The sequence below is a fragment of the Chelon labrosus genome, assembly GCF_963514085.1.
Source record: "Chelon labrosus genome assembly, chromosome: 12".
Classification (NCBI taxonomy): domain Eukaryota; kingdom Metazoa; phylum Chordata; class Actinopteri; order Mugiliformes; family Mugilidae; genus Chelon; species Chelon labrosus.
In genome coordinates this window covers 16,616,085-16,634,668 of record NC_140345.1, presented here as the reverse complement: position 1 = coordinate 16,634,668, position 18,584 = coordinate 16,616,085, and the positions used below count along the sequence as shown (strand labels likewise).

The window sequence follows — 18,584 nt, the reverse complement described above, 5'->3', positions numbered from 1 at the left end:
CTCAGCTTCATGACTCTTAATAAATATGAAAATGAGTGTATATCTGTTGGCGACATGGTATAATGATGTTCTAAATATGAATGCTGTTACTAAGATTGAATGACATAGCCTGAGATTTAAATATATATAAATATATGACGGGTATTCACATGTAAGCCGGCTTTAAGCAGTCATATTCTTAGGCCAAATAAGATGCTTCACATGCTTCGTAGTGTCATGATCAGGAGATGCTCAAGGTGCTAAAAGGTGTTAAAAGGTTTTATTTCTTTTCACTCCACAGGCGTCCATTAATACAGATGAAAAGTCATCCTGGGAGATGCTTAAATAATCAGGTGAGAAAATAAGCAATGATGGGCGAGAGAGGAGGAGGAGGAGGAGGAGGAGGAAGAGACCAGTCTTGGCCGAGGAGGGAGGGAGGGAGGGAGGGAGGAGAGTGACGGTGATGGGGGGAGTGTTGTTGATTGTTCCTCATATTTCAAGAGTGGTCCCGCAGACAGATCTCCATACAAGACCACAGGGCTCTCTGGTCTCTGTGTGTCTGTCCCCAGGAGCCGAGGAGGGTGGTAGGGCTTTCTACAACTGCTCATAGATTGCCAGTTCCTGTTGTCTCTTTCTCACCCTGTCTCACTCTGACTCTGTCTCTCGGCCGTCTGTGTCCTCCTCAACATTTATGCTTCAATCTGGGTCCGAGTCTTAACTTGCAAAGGAAGGTCTGCGTAAATATGGTCAGTTCACAGCACGCTGAAGAACATCAGCATTGGAATTAAATCGTCTGATCTGACACCTGGAGGAGCTTTTGCTTTCTGATTGTCAGAGGTGAGTGTTTATTTATTTAAAAAAGTTTTTTTTAATCTGCATTTCAAGAGTATTTTAAATTTTTTTGTAATAATACAGTCACATTTACAGAACACGTGACATAATTTGGCAGCATTTGTTTTGAGCAATTTTATTAACCAAGGTTTAAATAAAACTGATGTGATCCTCTGTGAAAAAAAAAAAAAAGATGTAATTTCTGTTAACAAACTAGACAAAAATAAATGAATTTAAGTCTGAGTCTGATATTGCTGGTGCATTTTCCTAGTAAAATGATTGATACCGTAGAAATAAGTTCCTAAGTGAGAGCACAATTAAATATGGTGTACAGCATGTTGTGCTTCGACGTGGTGCGTAGATGCTGGGCCAAATGTGGGAGCAAAATGGCGTTCAACAAGTGTGAAAATGAAATGAGCACGCAGCCATGACCTTGCGGAGATGCTCCCCCATCCCCTCTTGTCACCCTCGGTCCGGATCCTGTCACTCTTTGTTGCTTTTCTACACTCTTCTCTTCTCATTCTGGATTTTATGGAAAAAAAATCTGAAACTAGAAATTAATTCATGAAGCCGTGCTCATGATGTATTTGCCAACATTCTGCTTTACAAAATCCCCCCCCCCCCCCCCCCCCCTCCAAAAAAATAAATAAAATAATATAATCTTTCAAAATATTTTGTTTGGATGGGGTTTATTGCTAACATTTGTTCCAATAACCTAACCGCTCATAAACTGAGTAATACACTCTCCTCTCTTTTTTTTTTAATTTTTTTATTTTTTTGTATCACTCAAGATTCCTCAGTCTCACCTGCCTTCTTTCTTCTTCTGCTTTTTCTGCAGCTACCGGCAACTACCGGCATCTCAGTCTCCAAAGGCTGCACACCCGTTGATGCTGACAGAGAAAGCCCCTGTTGCCGTGATGTCTTCGGTTGTCGCCCCGGAAAAACCCGCATCCAACACTATGGGTCCCAAAGAGGTCAGGAAATTGCAGGCATGCAGATCAGTCTGTAACATACTGTATCCAGTGTGGACCAAGCTTTTTATCACCACAGACGTAAAAAGTGTTGGGTGGGGAAAAGAATCGTAAGGATAAAAAACTGTCTGGGGTTTAAAATGCGCCTCGAAAGGCATTTTAAAACATATTTAAGTTGGCATGCAGAACAGAGCACGAAATAAAAACCTATGGCTTGTGCATTAAGTGAAGGTGACATGGCAGGCGCCGTCCGTCATGCGTGGGTAGTGAGGGAATAATAAAATGCAAGAGACATGTCCACTCAGTGCTCGCCCATCAAATCCCATATAAATGCTCGTACATGTAACGGCCTGTTTGTGATTCCATGCGGAGACGGATGATGTCTTAAACAGAAATACACATCAGAACTTCAGCAGAACTTTTGGCTGCGGCCGAGATATGTGAAGCATCCATCTGAGTCTACATTGCACGTGATAGATCATGCACTTGATGACCACCCCTCCCCTCCCCATCCCCCTCCTCCCCTCAGGTGGAGCTGATCCTCGTGAAGGAGCAGAACGGGGTCCAGTTCACCTCGACCACCTTAGTGGCTCCGACTCCGACCCAGACTCACCCCAGCGGGGAGGAGGAGAGGGAGACGTGGGGGAAGAAAATCGACTTCCTCCTGTCTGTGATCGGATTTGCCGTGGACCTGGCAAACGTCTGGAGATTCCCCTACCTCTGCTACAAGAATGGAGGAGGTGAGGTGGATGAAAGGATGAAAAGGGTGGGGGGTGAAGGCAGACTAGGGAGAGAGGTAAACGCTGTGTCGAAAGAAAACCAAAAAACACTGAATGTTTTAACGGATGTTTTGCCACACATGTACTATGTGCACATACATGCATTATCTATGCAGGTGTGTGTGTTCTTCAGACATCTTTTAGTACGATGGTCGCCGTTTGTGTTTTGTTGTTTCGCCCCCCCTCCAACCCTTTACAGAGATCAAAATAGGGGAAAAACCACCACAGCTGCTCTGAATAGATTAGCTCTAACAATCAGTGTCACTAATTATGGCTGTTTAACATAGAGCTCTCATTACGTTTAAGAGCTGTAAATGATACTGTGGCTGTAAATGAAATGACACCGTAGCCATGGTCAAGGCTGACACTCAGATCTGGTGACAGTGTATGTCCAGCCTGCATGTACGGAAAAGTTTTGTTTGAAGATGAAGGCCAAAAGTTTCTTTTTTGTATACTGTAAATAAAAGGTTAAGCGCTTTAAGCTTTGCGGTATAATCCTCCATATATTCCTTATAGTCATACATATATGTAGGATTATAGTATTGCAAATGCTGCTATGCATAAAAAAAATAGCCGTAAAACTTAAGCGTATGAAACAAGTGTCCATATCCGTCCTCTGCTATGGAAACCCTTTCTTTCATTTGACGTGTAAAACAAAATCCTTTTTATTGAGGTGAAGTTTGCATAATTATGCTCGGGAACTCAATATAAGTCACAATCAAATGTATAAATACTAAAGAGCTTCTTCTATGTAATTCATTTGCCCTTCAAAATGTCTCTTCTCTGCGTGTGCAGGTGCGTTCCTGGTGCCGTACCTCTTCTTCATGGTGATAGCAGGCATGCCTCTCTTCTACATGGAGCTGGCCCTGGGACAGTACAACAGAGAGGGGGCAGCAGGGGTCTGGAAGATATGTCCTATATTTAAAGGTGAGGAATGCCAGGCATAGGATTTATATTCAGATGTACTGTAGAGACAGCCCACACGCATGTGCACATGCAAATGTGCTCTCTTGACACTTGCATGTTCTCACGGGGAATGCTTGCACATGTATAATAAATAAACCTTTTTTTTTATTTATTTATTTTTTATTCCTCCTGCATGTCCATCTGCCTACATCGCTGTCTGTCTGATAACATAAACCCTTTAATATCTGCGTGTCTCCCTCTCTGCCCACGTGCCTGCCTGCCTGTCTGTCCACATGCCAGTCTCTTTTGTCTGCTCGTCTCCGTGTTGAGCAGCGACAGGCATTGTTTATCCTCCCCAGAACACCAGGTTCTGTTGGCACTCAGATGGAAAGCAAATGAAAATTGGGCTTTTAGACTTGTCCTGATTGTCCAAATCCTTCTGTCAAACAGTGGCGGGGTACTTTTCAACACATCGTTAAGCGAGGCGCAGCTCAGGAGAATGCTATCCAGACGCAACACTAATGGAGACGCGAACATTAAAGACCCGTTCACCAATTTTCTGTGCAAAGTCGTAGGTTGAAAGTATAATGTTACACTTGGCTTGCTCCGACTTCTTCTGCTTCCCTCACACTTTACAAGCTTTGCGTGTGTTCATCCGTCTCCTTCTGTGCACTGTTTACCCAGCTCTTGTCTAGCTGTTGTTTATTGTCGAAAGAAGTCAATCTGTATTTAACAGTATCAATTTAAAGATGCTCCGCAAATGCCATTAATTGCAGCAGACCATCTGTTGCTTCGCCGCGAGAAGCCGTGGCACTTTCTTGTGCAAAGCCACGTCCTTGTTGGTCTGAAGGTGGCCCCCAGTGCGTACGTGTTGCCACATGTGTCTCTCTGTGTGTGTTTGTCAGAGCGTGTGTGTGTGTGTGTGTGTGTGTGTGTGTGAACATGTGCCGTCTGTCAGGGACCACACTGAGTACATTGACGTTCTAATCACACGCTTCACTCTCTCTCTGTCTCTCAGCGGGGGGATAACAGTAATTATTCAAATACACATACACATGCCCGTATTGACAGTAATTATTCTGATCAACAGGCTGGTTTCCTCTCAGGATCAATGCATTTGAAGAAAAGCACAGAGAAGGGGAGACGGAGAGATAGCCGGGCCTCATGCGGCGCTAATAAGAGCCGCCGCTGCCTGGACAAATATCACATCCACATTACAAAGAAATCAATAAGGCACAGTCGTGGTCATGCTTCTTAGCAAAGGTTAACAATTAAATTCAGCCTTAGAAGAGTGGACATTGTTTCAGATTTATAGAAAGGGCAGATGTGGTGATAATTAAGGCATGGAGAGGCAGTTCAGAAAAGTTGTTCCTTTTTGTTGAGAGACCTCAGGCGTGTATCGGTGGCTACTGTACGCTCACACCGAGCGAAAGATTGCGCTTTCTGGTGTGAGCTTTGGTGATTAAATCTGCAACGGCCGTGTTTTAGCCCTCTTGATCTATGCACTTTGACAACACTGACAATATTGACAGTAATTCTTAGCGGTGAAGGAATAAAAAAGTTGCATGAAAATGTGAGAAGACAGTTCTCCAAAAGTGTGGCCCCTAGCTAATATTTGCTAAAATAAGACAAAAGAAAATGTTTAATATTCTTCGTTTATGCATCTGTGTACACTCTACACACTCTACATACTACTTCTCTGGGAAGATTATTCCTTATCCTGTACTTAAATAAAAGCGCTAATACAATTCTAATAAATATAAATGCTTCATTACAGATAAAAAGATGGGTAATCACTATTTTTACGTCAGACTGCAGGTGGGCTAGCCATTTTTGACTTCATGTACACTCAGGATGGTTTAGTTCAATGGTTCCCAACTTAACACTCCCTCAGTAGGTCACAAGAGAGATGACTAAATGGAGAGGAAAGCTCAAAGTTTTGCTAATAAAGTTATAGTTTAGACTTTTGTCTTGTTTTTGGTGAAATACTGTTTACATGTTCCTTTAAGAAACGCCCTCAAATTGTCAATTAAATGGCTCGCTCTCAAATTAATGGTCCCCTATAACATCTGTGCAGTGCTCACAGCCAGGTCAAGCTTTATTTTTTATACAGCATTAATCTATGATTGTGCCGCTGTGTAGACTCTATATAATGTTGATCACTTGTGTTTCCCCAAACAGGTGTAGGCTTCACAGTGATCCTCATTTCCCTCTACGTTGGCTTCTACTACAACGTCATCATCTCCTGGGCGCTGTTCTACCTCTTCTCCTCGTTCACCGGCGAGCTACCTTGGGTCCACTGCAACAACACCTGGAACAGTCCAAACTGCTCGGACTGGGCTGACAACAGCTCAGTCAGTGACATTTACAAAGCCACCCCTGCTCAGGAGTATTTCGAGTAAGTGGACCCGATCTTTAGCCCAAAAACCGCACAACCTGCAGCAACGCCACAGTCCAAGTTTAGTTATGTCCCTATAATATCTTATTGTCACTAATTAAACAAATAGATAATAGAAATTGGATCTCAACTTCAGGTATCTTCTCTTCACAGTTAATCTGGAGTTTGGATGCACTTAGTAGATGTTGCCTCGGTCTATATGAAGCTGAGCAGGTGTTTCCTTTTCCGACAAGTGAGGGGTGGTTCTGTTGTGACAGATGAGGTATTTCATCCATGTTAGTTGAATTGGCAGTGTGCTATTTACACAGAACCACCTGCAGACAATTTGACCACATCAGCTGAACACTGGCCGATCTTATTCAGCCTCTTCCGCCAGAAATACTCTAAAATTACCTGAATCGAGGCGTCGACAATGTTCTGTGATTTTACAGCCTTTCGGCGATTCAGCTTCATAGTTGGTGAGAGGAAACTGTTACCTTTTCTTTGCAGTTTTTCTTTCGCTTGTTGTAGCTTCCACCTGTTCATATTTCCAGTCTCAAGTGTCCAATTGCTGCCGATAAACATTTTAAGCTTTTAAAAACAGGCCTTGGTTGTTAAGTCAGTTTTGCTGCAGATTTTAAGATCCAGATCTATGTGTATAACTCACTGCAGTTGAGTTTAGTCATAAGGATCCTAAATGCACCGATTATTAGAAACCTAATCAGTCCACTTACGGTTACCCTTACATGTCTCCTGCATGTGGTATTTACAGATATACTGTAGATGGTTGCTGTGCCTCTTACCACAGTGTTCTCTTTCCTCAGACGAGGGGTGCTCCATATTCAGGACAGTAACGGTATTGATGATCTGGGTCGTCCACGCTGGCAGCTGACTTCCTGTCTAGCTGTGGTGATTGTTCTGCTCTACTTCAGCCTCTGGAAGGGAGTCAAGACCTCCGGCAAGGTAGCACATAACACAGCAGCTATGTCTGAAAGCAGAATAGGAGCATGACTCCATGCAGCATTCAAGATCCCAGGATTTTGACTTACACGTGTCTAAATCTCCGTGTGTCTCCTTCTTTCCTCTGTGGAAACGTGGGGGTATTCTCTGCGCGCACGTGTGTGCCTGTGTGTCGGTGTGTGTTATGTGACTCTTTCAGGTTGTGTGGATCACAGCCACCATGCCCTACGTGGTCTTGACTGTGCTCCTGCTCCGCGGAGTCACTCTGCCCGGAGCCATCGATGGCATTAAGGCCTACCTCTCCGTGGACTTCCTGAGACTCTGCGACGCCAAGGTGAGCGCCAGCAAAAGAGAGGGGCGGGGAAGAATGCCAGAGGAAGAAGAAACGGAAGACGAAGCTTTGACATTTTGAGTTTCTTTTCTCTTTATCTGACATTAGCACCGGACGTGTTAAAAAACATGACGACCGGAAGAACGGTGGTGCAAAAAAAAAAAAAAAAAAAGACTCGCCTTGTATTTTGCAACCTATTTGCAACTTATGATATCATAACAGTGCGTTGTGATCGTGGCACGTCACAGAGCGGGCAGCAGCAACATGACAGTGGCAATATTTGCTGGAAGGCATAATTTACCACATGCTTTGTGTGATTCATCATCAAAGACTCTTGAGACTTACATTACTAATACATAAATGACATAAATAAGTAAATAAGTATTTTAGAATGGCGTTATTTTGCGTTCATTAAAAATGCATTCATTAAAAGCAAGGTGTGGTCGTGACTAAACAACAAAAATACAAAGAACAATAAAATATAAAAAATTAGAATAGAGAAACGGCTAAAAAGTAAATTAAAATAAAGAAACTAAGTGAAAGGAGGATAGGAAAGCAACAGAATAAAGTTATTTGTTCTTGATTGATGCACAACATACACACCTGAGCAACAGACTACTGCAATTCCCCATCATTAGTGTAAAATTCAAACTTCTTCATTTTGATCTATGATCAGCCTGAATGCGACATTATTCCTGTGAACTGAAACTGCTGTGCAACATCTGATTAACTGCTGTAGCTTGTTTTATGGAGGCTTTCCGTGTTAATTTAGGGACGCGTTCACTCAAGGCATTAAAATAATTTGAGAAAATTCTTGGTGCCACCATTTACCGTGTTTTCCCCATCTCTGTAACTTGCCACTGCAACATCTTATTCGCCTTAATAGCAGGCGTTGCGGAGTTCAATAAGTAAGCATTCAAGACCAAAGCATTCAGTTATGGAGAATGATGGAGAACGCGAGAAGGAGAGAGACTGAGCGATGCACGGGAGCAATTGGAGAATTAGATTAGATAGATGCATGGAGCAGTAATTTGCAAAATTACCCCCCGTATTCACAAGCGTCTTTCATCTACTGCCGTTGAATGAGTTTCCTGCAATTATCTCTAATAATGGCTTTTTTCCCTCTCCTGTGCCTTTTGTTTGCCGCTTCACACAAGTGTGCTTGTTCTGTCGCTCCCCAGGTCTGGATCGAGGCGGCAACGCAGATCTGCTTCTCGCTGGGAGTGGGGTTTGGTGTGCTGATTGCCTTTTCCAGCTACAACAAATTCAGCAACAACTGCTACAGGTAAAGGCACACAGCGAGAGAGAGAGAGAGAGAGGAAGAGAGGCAGGTGGGTGACTCGCGGGGGCTAGACAGGGGATGGGAAGTTGCCTCTACAAACACGCGCGCAACACAGGCAGGTGAATTACAATAACCTTTGAAGCTCCTTGAAACCCCTCATGCCTTTGACACCCTGCTGTGCCACAGACAGCCGTAACACCAATCACAACTGTCGCACTCTTTGAAAATCATCAGCATCCCGCAGGAGGCTTTTATCTCCTCTTTTGCCTTTTTTAATGTTTCTGATAACTGACACATAACACGGTGCACCTCGCGGGTTCCTCCTTGAGCTGTTTTTCTTCTGACTGAGCTTACTTTTCCCTGTCTGCTATTTAACGCATATTTGTTAATTTTCTCTACTTACCTTTTGTTTTGTTGCAACTCCACAGTTTGTCACATGTTGAAAGCCTGACAGAACAATCCATGATATCAATCTAGGTTCACTTTTTCCTATAGGCAAGCGTGTAGAAAAAAAAAAAGGCCTCGAGCCATCCCTGGCATTAATTAGTCTGGTCCGTTACGTAGATATTGACAGACGAAGTGTTGAATTTTTTACGTTCTTCACCGTGGATTGTCGAGCTCTTTCCGTCTTGTTGTTTCCGTCCAGGGATGCCATCATTACCAGCTCCATCAACTCGTTGACCAGCTTCTTCTCCGGCTTCGTGGTCTTCTCCTTCCTGGGCTACATGTCCCACAAGCACAACGTGGCTCTTGACAAAGTTGCCAGAGATGGTACGGTATCGCATCTAGCCCAGTCTGCCAGTTTGAACGCTGTTTGTCGGATGCCGCTTTTTTTCCTGTCTGCTTCCGTGTTACTGATTGTTGCCTTCTTCTAGGTGCTGGGTTGGTGTTTGTCATTTACCCGGAAGCCATTGCAACATTGCCCGGGTCATCCGTGTGGGCAGTGATCTTCTTCATCATGCTGTTGACGTTGGGCATTGACAGTGCCGTGAGTCTGAACACACACATTCACATTTACTTCAGGCACTTTATCTTATTTGCGACACTTGCAATGCTGCTTCTTTCTAACTCTTGTGTTTTTTTTGTATATAGATGGGTGGGATGGAGTCGGTGATCACAGGCCTAATTGATGAATTCAAATTCCTCCACAAGCACAGGGAGCTGTTCACCCTCTTCATTGTCGTTGCCACCTTCCTCATATCCCTCTTCTGTGTTACAAATGTAAGTTTCATACCAGGGAGTCAAGGAGTTAATATTCATCTTTCCAGCTGCTAATCGAAGGAGGAAAAGCACCTGAATATGCAATAAACCAAATGACTGGGATTTTCCCAACAGATCTGACAGTAACAAGTTTGATAAAAATCTCGCTCATTGTATTTTGTTCTTCTCTCCAGGGAGGGATGTATGTGTTTACGCTGCTGGACCACTTTGCAGCGGGAACATCGATTCTCTTTGGAGTGCTTATTGAAGCCATTGGCATCGCTTGGTTCTATGGTGAGAAAGATGGGCCGCGGGAAAGGAGAGGCAAAAACAGATGATTCATTTTTTCATGGCCAGCAAAGCTGATGCTTTATTAGGGGCTTGATGAGAAATCTGTTGGTATAGGTGTTCTGTGCCTCAATGCAGCGTGGTCCTATTAGATCTAAGAATACTGCTGCTAGGAGATCTGTTCCTGCTAATGGTTTGGGCCTCTTCAGTCTCTGTGCATGTGTTGTTAAGAGAGGCAGGATACTGTAGCTGTGGTGCTCGTAAGACGGACAAATAGACTGAATTGTGACCTCTGCCAGCGTTACCTCTGCGTTCACTCAGCAGCGGTGAGGCAACACATAAAGAAAATTGCAGCTGGGGAACAGACAATTCCCATTTGTCATGGGCAGGAGTCAGCTGTCTAATAGCTAGGTTACAGATTGTTGTTGGTGAGGGTGACCTCGTCCGTTTCTCTTCAGATTCTCGTGACACTCCGTCTGACATAGTTGTGTCCTCGGCACCAGGTTAATTTCATCTAACACGTCACATGTCAATAGATCATTTCAGAGAGTTTTCATGATTTAATGACGTGTCTCTCTAGACTTTTACTGTACATTTCTGGATCTCTATGGGCTCACTGTGGAAGACATCATTCAGTTGTATAAGTATAAATAACTGTTTTATGCCATTTACTGATTATTAGGAGCTCAGATCACATCAATTTATAGTGATGATTTAGTCACCTCTTATGGTTCTATTAATAATCAGGATACAACATCAGTACTTCCTCCTTTGAAGGAAGACGTCAGACTAATTACATGCCGTAGATCTTTGCATACCGCCTGAAAACAAGAAAACTTTTCATAGTGTAAAAACCTGACCCCTATTTTAAAACAACAACAAAAAAACAAAACAATCTGGAGGTCAGGTAGAACGACCCACCTGAACTTCTGAGTTGGATTTCTCGTCTCATGTCTCCTGGACCTGCCTGTGGAGAGGTGCATAAAGGACTAAATACTAACCGGGCCCCAGGCAATGGGGTCACCCCATTGCCCCACTTTGGTGGGTCCTGACCTTGGCAAGCCAGATAAATCAAGCCCAAGGCTTCAGTGGGCCTTTTGTGGCCTTTTTTCCCCACCCTCTTCACTGCTGGCAGGAACCTTTGACCCCCGTCCACTGTGGTCTTTCGGTCTACTGTCCACTGCATGAGTACAATTAGCTGTGCTGAATATCTGGTCGTCAGCCTGGATATTTTCCTCTGCACTGAGAGATGCCTTCCAGGCACGAAGGCATAAAAAAAACGTACAGCCAGGGGTATGGGAAAAATGGTGCGGCAGCTTATTACAGGTAGCTCTAGGGAATGACTGCAGTTACTGCAAATAGTTCAATGGACAGTGTAGCCTCTTTAAAATGTGATTGTATGGCGTTCTTATCTATAATCAGTGTATTAGCTGCAGAGATGGTGGTTCCATTCCCCCAGTTTGGGGAAGCACTAATTTAGAATATTTTAACCGCTTTACCTCTGTGTTATATTTATACTGTCTTTACCGATACTACTGTTATCATTTGTCTCGGCATTGGTTTAATAGAGACCACCCACTGCTTTGACAATATCAAAACTAGATGTTGATATTGTCAAATATCAAATATCGATATTTTTTTCTACCATACTATGGAAGTAATACTGAGTGTTTCTTTAGGAGTCGACCGCTTCAGTGACGACATCGAGGAGATGATTGGCCAGCGGCCAGGCATGTACTGGAGGCTGTGCTGGAAGTTTGTCAGCCCCTGCTTCCTCCTGGTGAGTTCAGTTTACCCTGGGCCTGACCCTGACCCTGACAAGGTAAAGACTGAAATGAGACTGAGTTTCACCTCAGCAGGAAATGCGTTGCACCGTGACAACTTCTACTTTTTTCAGTTTGTCATTATATGCAGAAGTCAACGGTTTATAGGTCAAATATAATGGAAACAATGGAACTAATATGTCAATAAAAATATAACTTAACAGTACAAAATAACAAAACTTAATGTCTGCTTATGAGTACTGTAGCCATTGTGATATCCAGGCATCCACTGGCCCTACTTATTCAAGCCATCAAATTACACCAGAGGCTTTTCTCCAACAGCTTCTCTCTAGTTTGTCATGAGATTTCTGATCCGCTGGCTGTGCCTTGTACACACACACAGCAATGACTGTGGAGCAAAGAAAGCAAAACCCGTAGACCTTGATCTGGAGATGCAGCCATACAACTGCAACATATCAGGAATTTGTGCTTTCATAGCTCCTCTCCCTAGATACTTAAAGGAAAACACTAATTGTCCACAACAGATAGGACAGAGAGAGTCTCCTGGATTTTGAGAATGATGGAGGTTTGAGGCAAGAGGCGTGTCTACTGGACCATAACTACTGGTCCATGTGTCAGAGTCGCAGGTTTGCAGATGTTGTTAGCGTCTTTCCTTGGGGATTCACTTATCGTGAGATTTAATGCATGGTTCGGTCTCATTTTAATGACCGTGGAAAACACCAGAGCTTACTTCCTGTATTTTCAATTCATTAATTGTTATTGATAACATTTTCTCCCATAGTTTATGGTCGTGGTGAGCTTTGCCACGTTCAACCCGCCAAACTACGGCTCCTACACGTTTCCTCCGTGGGCTAACATGGTAGGGTGGTGTCTGGCTATTTCCTCAATGTCCATGGTGCCTCTCTACGCCATCTACAAACTCTGCACACTGCCCGGAAAGTTTTGCGATGTAAGTCAAATGACAAATGAGTTCATCGTCTTTCATCTTCACTTTGCTTTGTCTGTTCACCTACTTTGATTTCCTGAACTCACTGGTCTCCCTTTGACAGAGACTGGCGTATGCCATCACCCCAGAGACAGAGCATCATCTGGTCGACAACGGCGAGGTTCGGCAGTTTACTGTAAGTGTTGACTTTATCATTATTTATAATAATCACACAGAAATCTTCATCACGGCCATGCAGGTTTTATATAATAATGTGCAATTGCGTTCCTGTAATTACATTTAACCATAATGATTAATTCTGGACCGCAGTACTATGGTTCACCTTATAAGCATGCTATATTTCTCTCCCACAGCTGCATCACTGGTTGGTGGTCTGAGAGCTGCAGACACAGAGAGAGAGTGAGAGAGAGAGAGAGAGAGAGATAGAAAGAAAGAGTGAAAGAGAGAGAGAATGACTATATGGGCACGAGGTGGATGAGTGCATGCACAGCAAAGGTCTCAAGAAGCTAAGAAGAAGCGAGCCATTTGAATTAATATCCGATCATGGTGGCGGCGGGAAGTTTAAAAGTGCCAACGAGAAAAGGAAAAAAAACAAAACATAGAAGTTGTAGTGTTCTTTCATTTTAACAGTGGATGTGTGAAGCTGTGCACTGGCCCTCTCCACCTTTTCATTAACGCTGCTGGATGGGATTCAGTCAAACTGTTCATGTGGTGTTAGGGGGTAAAAAAAAAAATAAAAAATTCCCTGAATGCGTACCATGCTTGTTTAGTGTGGGAAATGTTCTGTCTTTGAATTATTCATTTGTGACAATGAGAAGTGAAAGCCTCAGGAGCAAGAATTCACAATCGTTCAGTATACATTGAGTAAAGTGGACGTAAGAAGAAACGATACAATTAGTCAAAGGAAAACCAAGTAAAGACGTCGAGAGACATCACGATAACATTTTAGTTTTTTTGAATAATTCATTTTTATTTTTTTTTCATTTTTATTTATTTATTTTCATTTTGTAGTGGCGTACAAAATACAAAGGAGTCAGAAATGAAATGAATACCACAGGTTTTACTGAATCCCAGCCCTTATTCATGTTAATGTAATTATTTAGTTACCTACTTTTTCTTCTTAAAGACTGTTATTATGTTATAACACTGTCAGCGGTTTACATCAAAATTATTGCCAGGAGTTCTTTCCTATACTTTCTAGTGTCACTTGATCAAGCTGAAACAACGTCTGAGTAAACATGAGATTTCTCATTGCGCTGCTGATTCGCGAGCATAAAAGAATAGAAGTCAATGGGACGGACTCAAAGTAAATCACTTCTTCTTACCGTGTTTCTGCTTTTAGATGCACTGAATGGACCAATGATAATAGAAGGATATAGTTTCGGTCCTCTGCCATGTTTTAAATGATAACCAACAGGATGACCGCATTCCCAAAATATGCTAAAATGCTGCCCCGGAGTCATATATCGCTTCAATAAACCAACAAACACACATTCTAAGCTTTCCAATAACGATCACCGACAGAAAACAGAATCTGCCACTTTGCTGATTTAATCAACCAAAGAACACAGACGAGCTCAGATATACAACTTCCTCAAAATGAGAATATTTTGCCTTGGGGATCTCTCTTTCATTCTTTGTTTTCATCAGTAGACCGCTTGATTGTTAACTCGCCAGATCAGTGTTTCTCCTTCTCCATTTTTTGTGTTACCCACAAAGTTTCAGGTTGTGATTTTGGAAGCTACGACGGTCACGTTTCCATGAAGAAAGCATAAAGCTTTAATTTAACCGTTTACACAGACTTATTCAGACTGTTTAAAAAGCTGCTTTTTTATTAAACCTGCAAATGAATAGAGTGTAATGTTACAATTTAAATTATATATCTGTGTAAGTAAATGTAATGTAGAGGGCCTCGTATTGTATTGTACTGTATGATATTGAATAAGACCAACAAGTATACATATATATATATATATATCTATAATAGCCTTAAGGATATTGGTGAGAATTCCATAGAAAATCCTTTTTGTTTTGTTTTTTTCTCAGAAATGTTTGAGTTTAATCAGAAACCATGAAATCCAAATACGTCAGCAATGACTTGTTTTAACCCCTTATGGTCGACGTAACACGCTAAAGGGTTAACTATGTCCCAAACTGTATGCCTGTGCTGCTGTACTGTGCCTTGTGGTGTTTCTGACTGTATGATTTTGTTTTGTACTGTCAAATAAAGTATAATTAATAAAAATTATTACATTTAAAAATGTCCCATAGTGGTTTTCAATTTTGTCTTAAAAATCGCTGTACCACTTTCTATCCCGTTCTTTGGCACCACTCTCTTTTGTGTGGGAGCGTCTCGGGATCCATAATCACATTTTAATGTTTTGCTTAATACCGGGTTCTCTGGGCTGAGCACACACTGAACAAAGATTATTGATCCATCATATTGTTGTGTTGAGTATTGCAAAATGGGATATTGGTCATAGCCTCCAGACATACTGTACCTATTTGAAAGTGATGCCTTCTACCCAAATATAAGCGCAGCCCTGATGGAGAGTGAAGAGTACCGATAATTGAGCCCTTCCGGGATTTCTTCAGCATGACCCGGAATCAGCAGTGTTCATTACAGTAACAAGAGTGTCAAACACACCGTCTTGGACACAATCTTCACAGACTGATCACCCAATATCCGCTGTGGATAGCATTTGAGGATGATTACTGTCTAAAATGCATTCAGATATATTGACATTTGCTGTAATCAGTGGGTGGTCTGACCACAGCTCTTGATTTTTTTATTTTTTATTTTTGCAAGGTACTCCTGAAACCTAAAAGCAACCAGTCATTTAGAATCCAGCTCCTTCTGAGGACGTAGGTGTAATGCACTATAAATATAAATGTAGAACTGAGTTCACCAGTTACTTATTATGGGTTATTTGTTTGACACTTAGCTGTAAAAGACAGAAATACTTTGTGAAGACAATATATGTGTCATCTTTGTCATCTTCACCCCTGACCAAGCATAAAATCTCTGCACCATTAAGGTTTCCTAAAACAGGCTGCTGCTGAGATGAGGGAATTATCACTGCAGCAGACACGTATATTCAGGTGTATGTTTTAAGGGCGTTCCTCTCGGTGTAAGGTTTTTGTTTTTATGTAAATAGCCACTTGTAATTCCTCTCTGTTACATGACTATTCCACATTAATCACCCACTTAACGAATGTCTAATATCAGCGCGTTATAGCTTTCATAGAAGAGACCGCATAAAGAGAAAATGGCACATTAGAGCTATGCCACATTATCAGAGAACAAATATTATTGTAAAAAGATATGAGTTCAGCCTATAAACTTGACTTCACCCATACCATCATGTCTCTGTCACTCTCCTTACATTCCCTATGATATGTAAGGCCCTTAATACATCTGCATTTGTGTGTTTGTTGACGACACCTCACCTCCGTTTGTTGACAGCGGTGACAGGCGTTTGCTTTGTGGATTTTCCAAATGTTGTCAGGCTAGAGCAATTGCACAGCAATTTTGGCTGTGCAGGGATAGGGTTTAAGAGGTGCCATTATCACATCCAATAAACAACAGCAATTATGTATAATTTCATGTCTTGCCACTGAGACCGAAAAGAAATATACAAGGAGAGGTGGAAGGAAATTTCTTGTTTTGAGGTGCACTCCTCTGTGTCTGATTTTGGCTGTGACTTGACATTGTGTCCCAGAGATTCACATAGTCGACAGCTAGCCAGTGGTATCAGCTGAAACCTTTCAGCTGTAATACTGACAGTGAAATGGTAGGTAAGTGATACAACGCTACACTGACAGCGAACATAGTCCGGCCATTCGAAGGAAGGGGCAGAGGTTAGATTTGCATATATGGAAAACTACATATGGAATTTCCTTAGCATGCAAGAAATAATTATCCATAGAATCAAGCCATGGTGAAAGTAAAGCTGTATATTTGCATGCATTATTAGCAAAACATGTCTAGTTTCAGAAAATGCAAGTGCAAAGCATTAGATTTACACCAAACAACTTTTAAATTGAAAGGAAAAAAAAGTGAACCGTTATTTGGAGTACACTTCCCTCTACTGGCAAAACAAAGGCACTACATGTGTATGAAGATTTTCAGTAATTCATGTCATGGCATACACAGATCAGCCACCTTCTTAATACTGTGTAGGTCTCCCTTGTGCCTCTAAAACAGTTGTGACTCATCAGAGAATGGACATGGGCCTTCTGAGGGTGTCCTGTGGTGTCTTCCAACAGAATGGTATTAGTGGGGGTCTTTGGGTCCTATGGGTTGAGGGGAGGGGTCTCTGTGGATCAGGCTTGTTCCAGTGCATCCCACAGATACTTAAGCAGTTTGGGATCTAGTGAATTTCGAGGCCAGGTCAACACCTTGTGCTGTTTTTCATGTTTTTTTGAGTTGTTCCTAAACCGTTTTTGTGTGTGTGCTTGTGTCATGCTGCACCCCGCTTGAAATGGCTGCTGCCATCAAGGAGTGTCATTGCTATGGGGTAGGGGTGCCTTGTCTGGTCTGGTCTAGGTGGGTGGTACATGTCTAAGTAACATCAACACAAATGCCAGGTCCAAACGTTTCCCAGCAGAACACTGGATTGTCACAAGATGGTCAATGTCATTTACTTCTCCTCAGTGGTTTTAATGTTGCGGCTGATCGGTGTATACATGATGTTGTATGGTAGCCTCACTGGTAGGATATCTACTAGTACATGAGCCTATGCTATGTCTCCATCACGTGGCTTTAAAAGAGAGTAGCCTAGAAGACTGAATGGGGTCTCTGGAGGGGGAGGTGTCGGTTGCAACAACTAGAGTGGGATGTACTTTATATCTTGTACACAAAATATATTCTGCAGCTTCTTTTATATTTTGTTGAAGCTCCTTTGGGGCTTTTGGCCCTCAGTAATTTTTGTTAGCAACCCCACCAAATAATTGCACGCCCATTGGCGCAATTATTGCCTCTGATTGCTGATGAAGGAGGTCATGACAACAAGAAGGGGAAGGAGGAGGGAAGGAATTACGCATAGGTTTTGGTGATGATTAATCTTCTGGCCACAACTTACAGTGTAAACAAACGAGCAAATATATAAGTCCAGTTTGACGGTATGGAAAATATGTACCCACATGCATGTACGCACAGGCATTTGGATTAAAAATACTTAACCAGGGCGTTCATACTTAGTGAATTCCTCTGACTTCTGGCAGCCTCTGTAGGAAACGTGCCACTTGACAATAATCAACTAAAGGACATTGAGTACAGCTCTCCCTGTTGTTGTGCAACACAATTATAGTTCACAAAACAAACATGTTTTTTGTCCCACTTTGAGGATATCACCGGCAACCCGGGTTTCCACTTGGTCTCTTGATGCCCAATTAACTGCCTCACTCTGACTGTGGGAGACCTCTGCACCGTCCAAGTCTTAGAAATTGTCTATTTTTTTCCCCCTCTCCGATCACAGACCTCTCAGTGGCAACGTTGCGCTTTAAACACCGAGGATGTGTATTTTATTAAGCAAGTCTATCTTTCTTTCTCATCAGTTAATGTTTGACTGCCTGATGACTACGGCTGTGCGAGGTCCCTCGTAATCGGCAGAGAACAGCGGCTTGTTCCCATAGATACATCCCAACAGATGAGCTCCCATGATACCCAGCCTGCATAGTGGGGAAACTACACAGAGCCAGTTGGCTTTTAGCATCACCTGCGGCGTAGCGGTGCACATGCTGTGACGATTACTCCGCACCGTTTTCTTTTTCGCGCAAACAGATTCTGCAGAACCTGTAGGTAGATGACATTTATAGCGGTGGGACACATCAGAGGGTCCATGCATGTGCTTGTATTTTTAATCAGTAACCTCTTTCTTGTGAGTAGCCTTTTGACCTGGATGCGTATCTATCCAAACTGCAGTCCGAAGATCTGTGTCGCTCCTTA

At 42.5% G+C, this 18,584-nt stretch overlaps 1 protein-coding gene across 2 annotated transcripts; it reads left to right on the top strand.

The window, feature by feature from the left end:
- Nucleotides 1-1,697: 1,697 nt before the first annotated feature.
- slc6a3 (solute carrier family 6 member 3) lies at nt 1,698-13,126 on the top strand (the record flags this gene model as incomplete). 2 transcript variants are annotated; one of them, XM_084557995.1, is made up of 15 exons in its annotated part: nt 1,698-1,784; nt 2,311-2,521; nt 3,356-3,487; nt 5,648-5,864; nt 6,668-6,806; nt 7,003-7,137; nt 8,316-8,419; nt 9,063-9,187; nt 9,292-9,404; nt 9,509-9,637; nt 9,811-9,910; nt 11,584-11,684; nt 12,470-12,637; nt 12,738-12,809; nt 12,988-13,011. In XM_084557995.1, 15 exons carry the CDS (start codon nt 1,698-1,700, stop codon nt 13,009-13,011), a joined length of 1,857 nt encoding a protein of 618 aa, XP_084414121.1. The 2 variants fall into 2 exon arrangements, with proteins under 2 accessions (XP_084414121.1, XP_084414120.1); XM_084557994.1 differs by having other exon boundaries at nt 1,728-1,784; nt 12,738-13,126.
- Between the last annotated feature and the right edge of the window lie 5,458 nt (nt 13,127-18,584).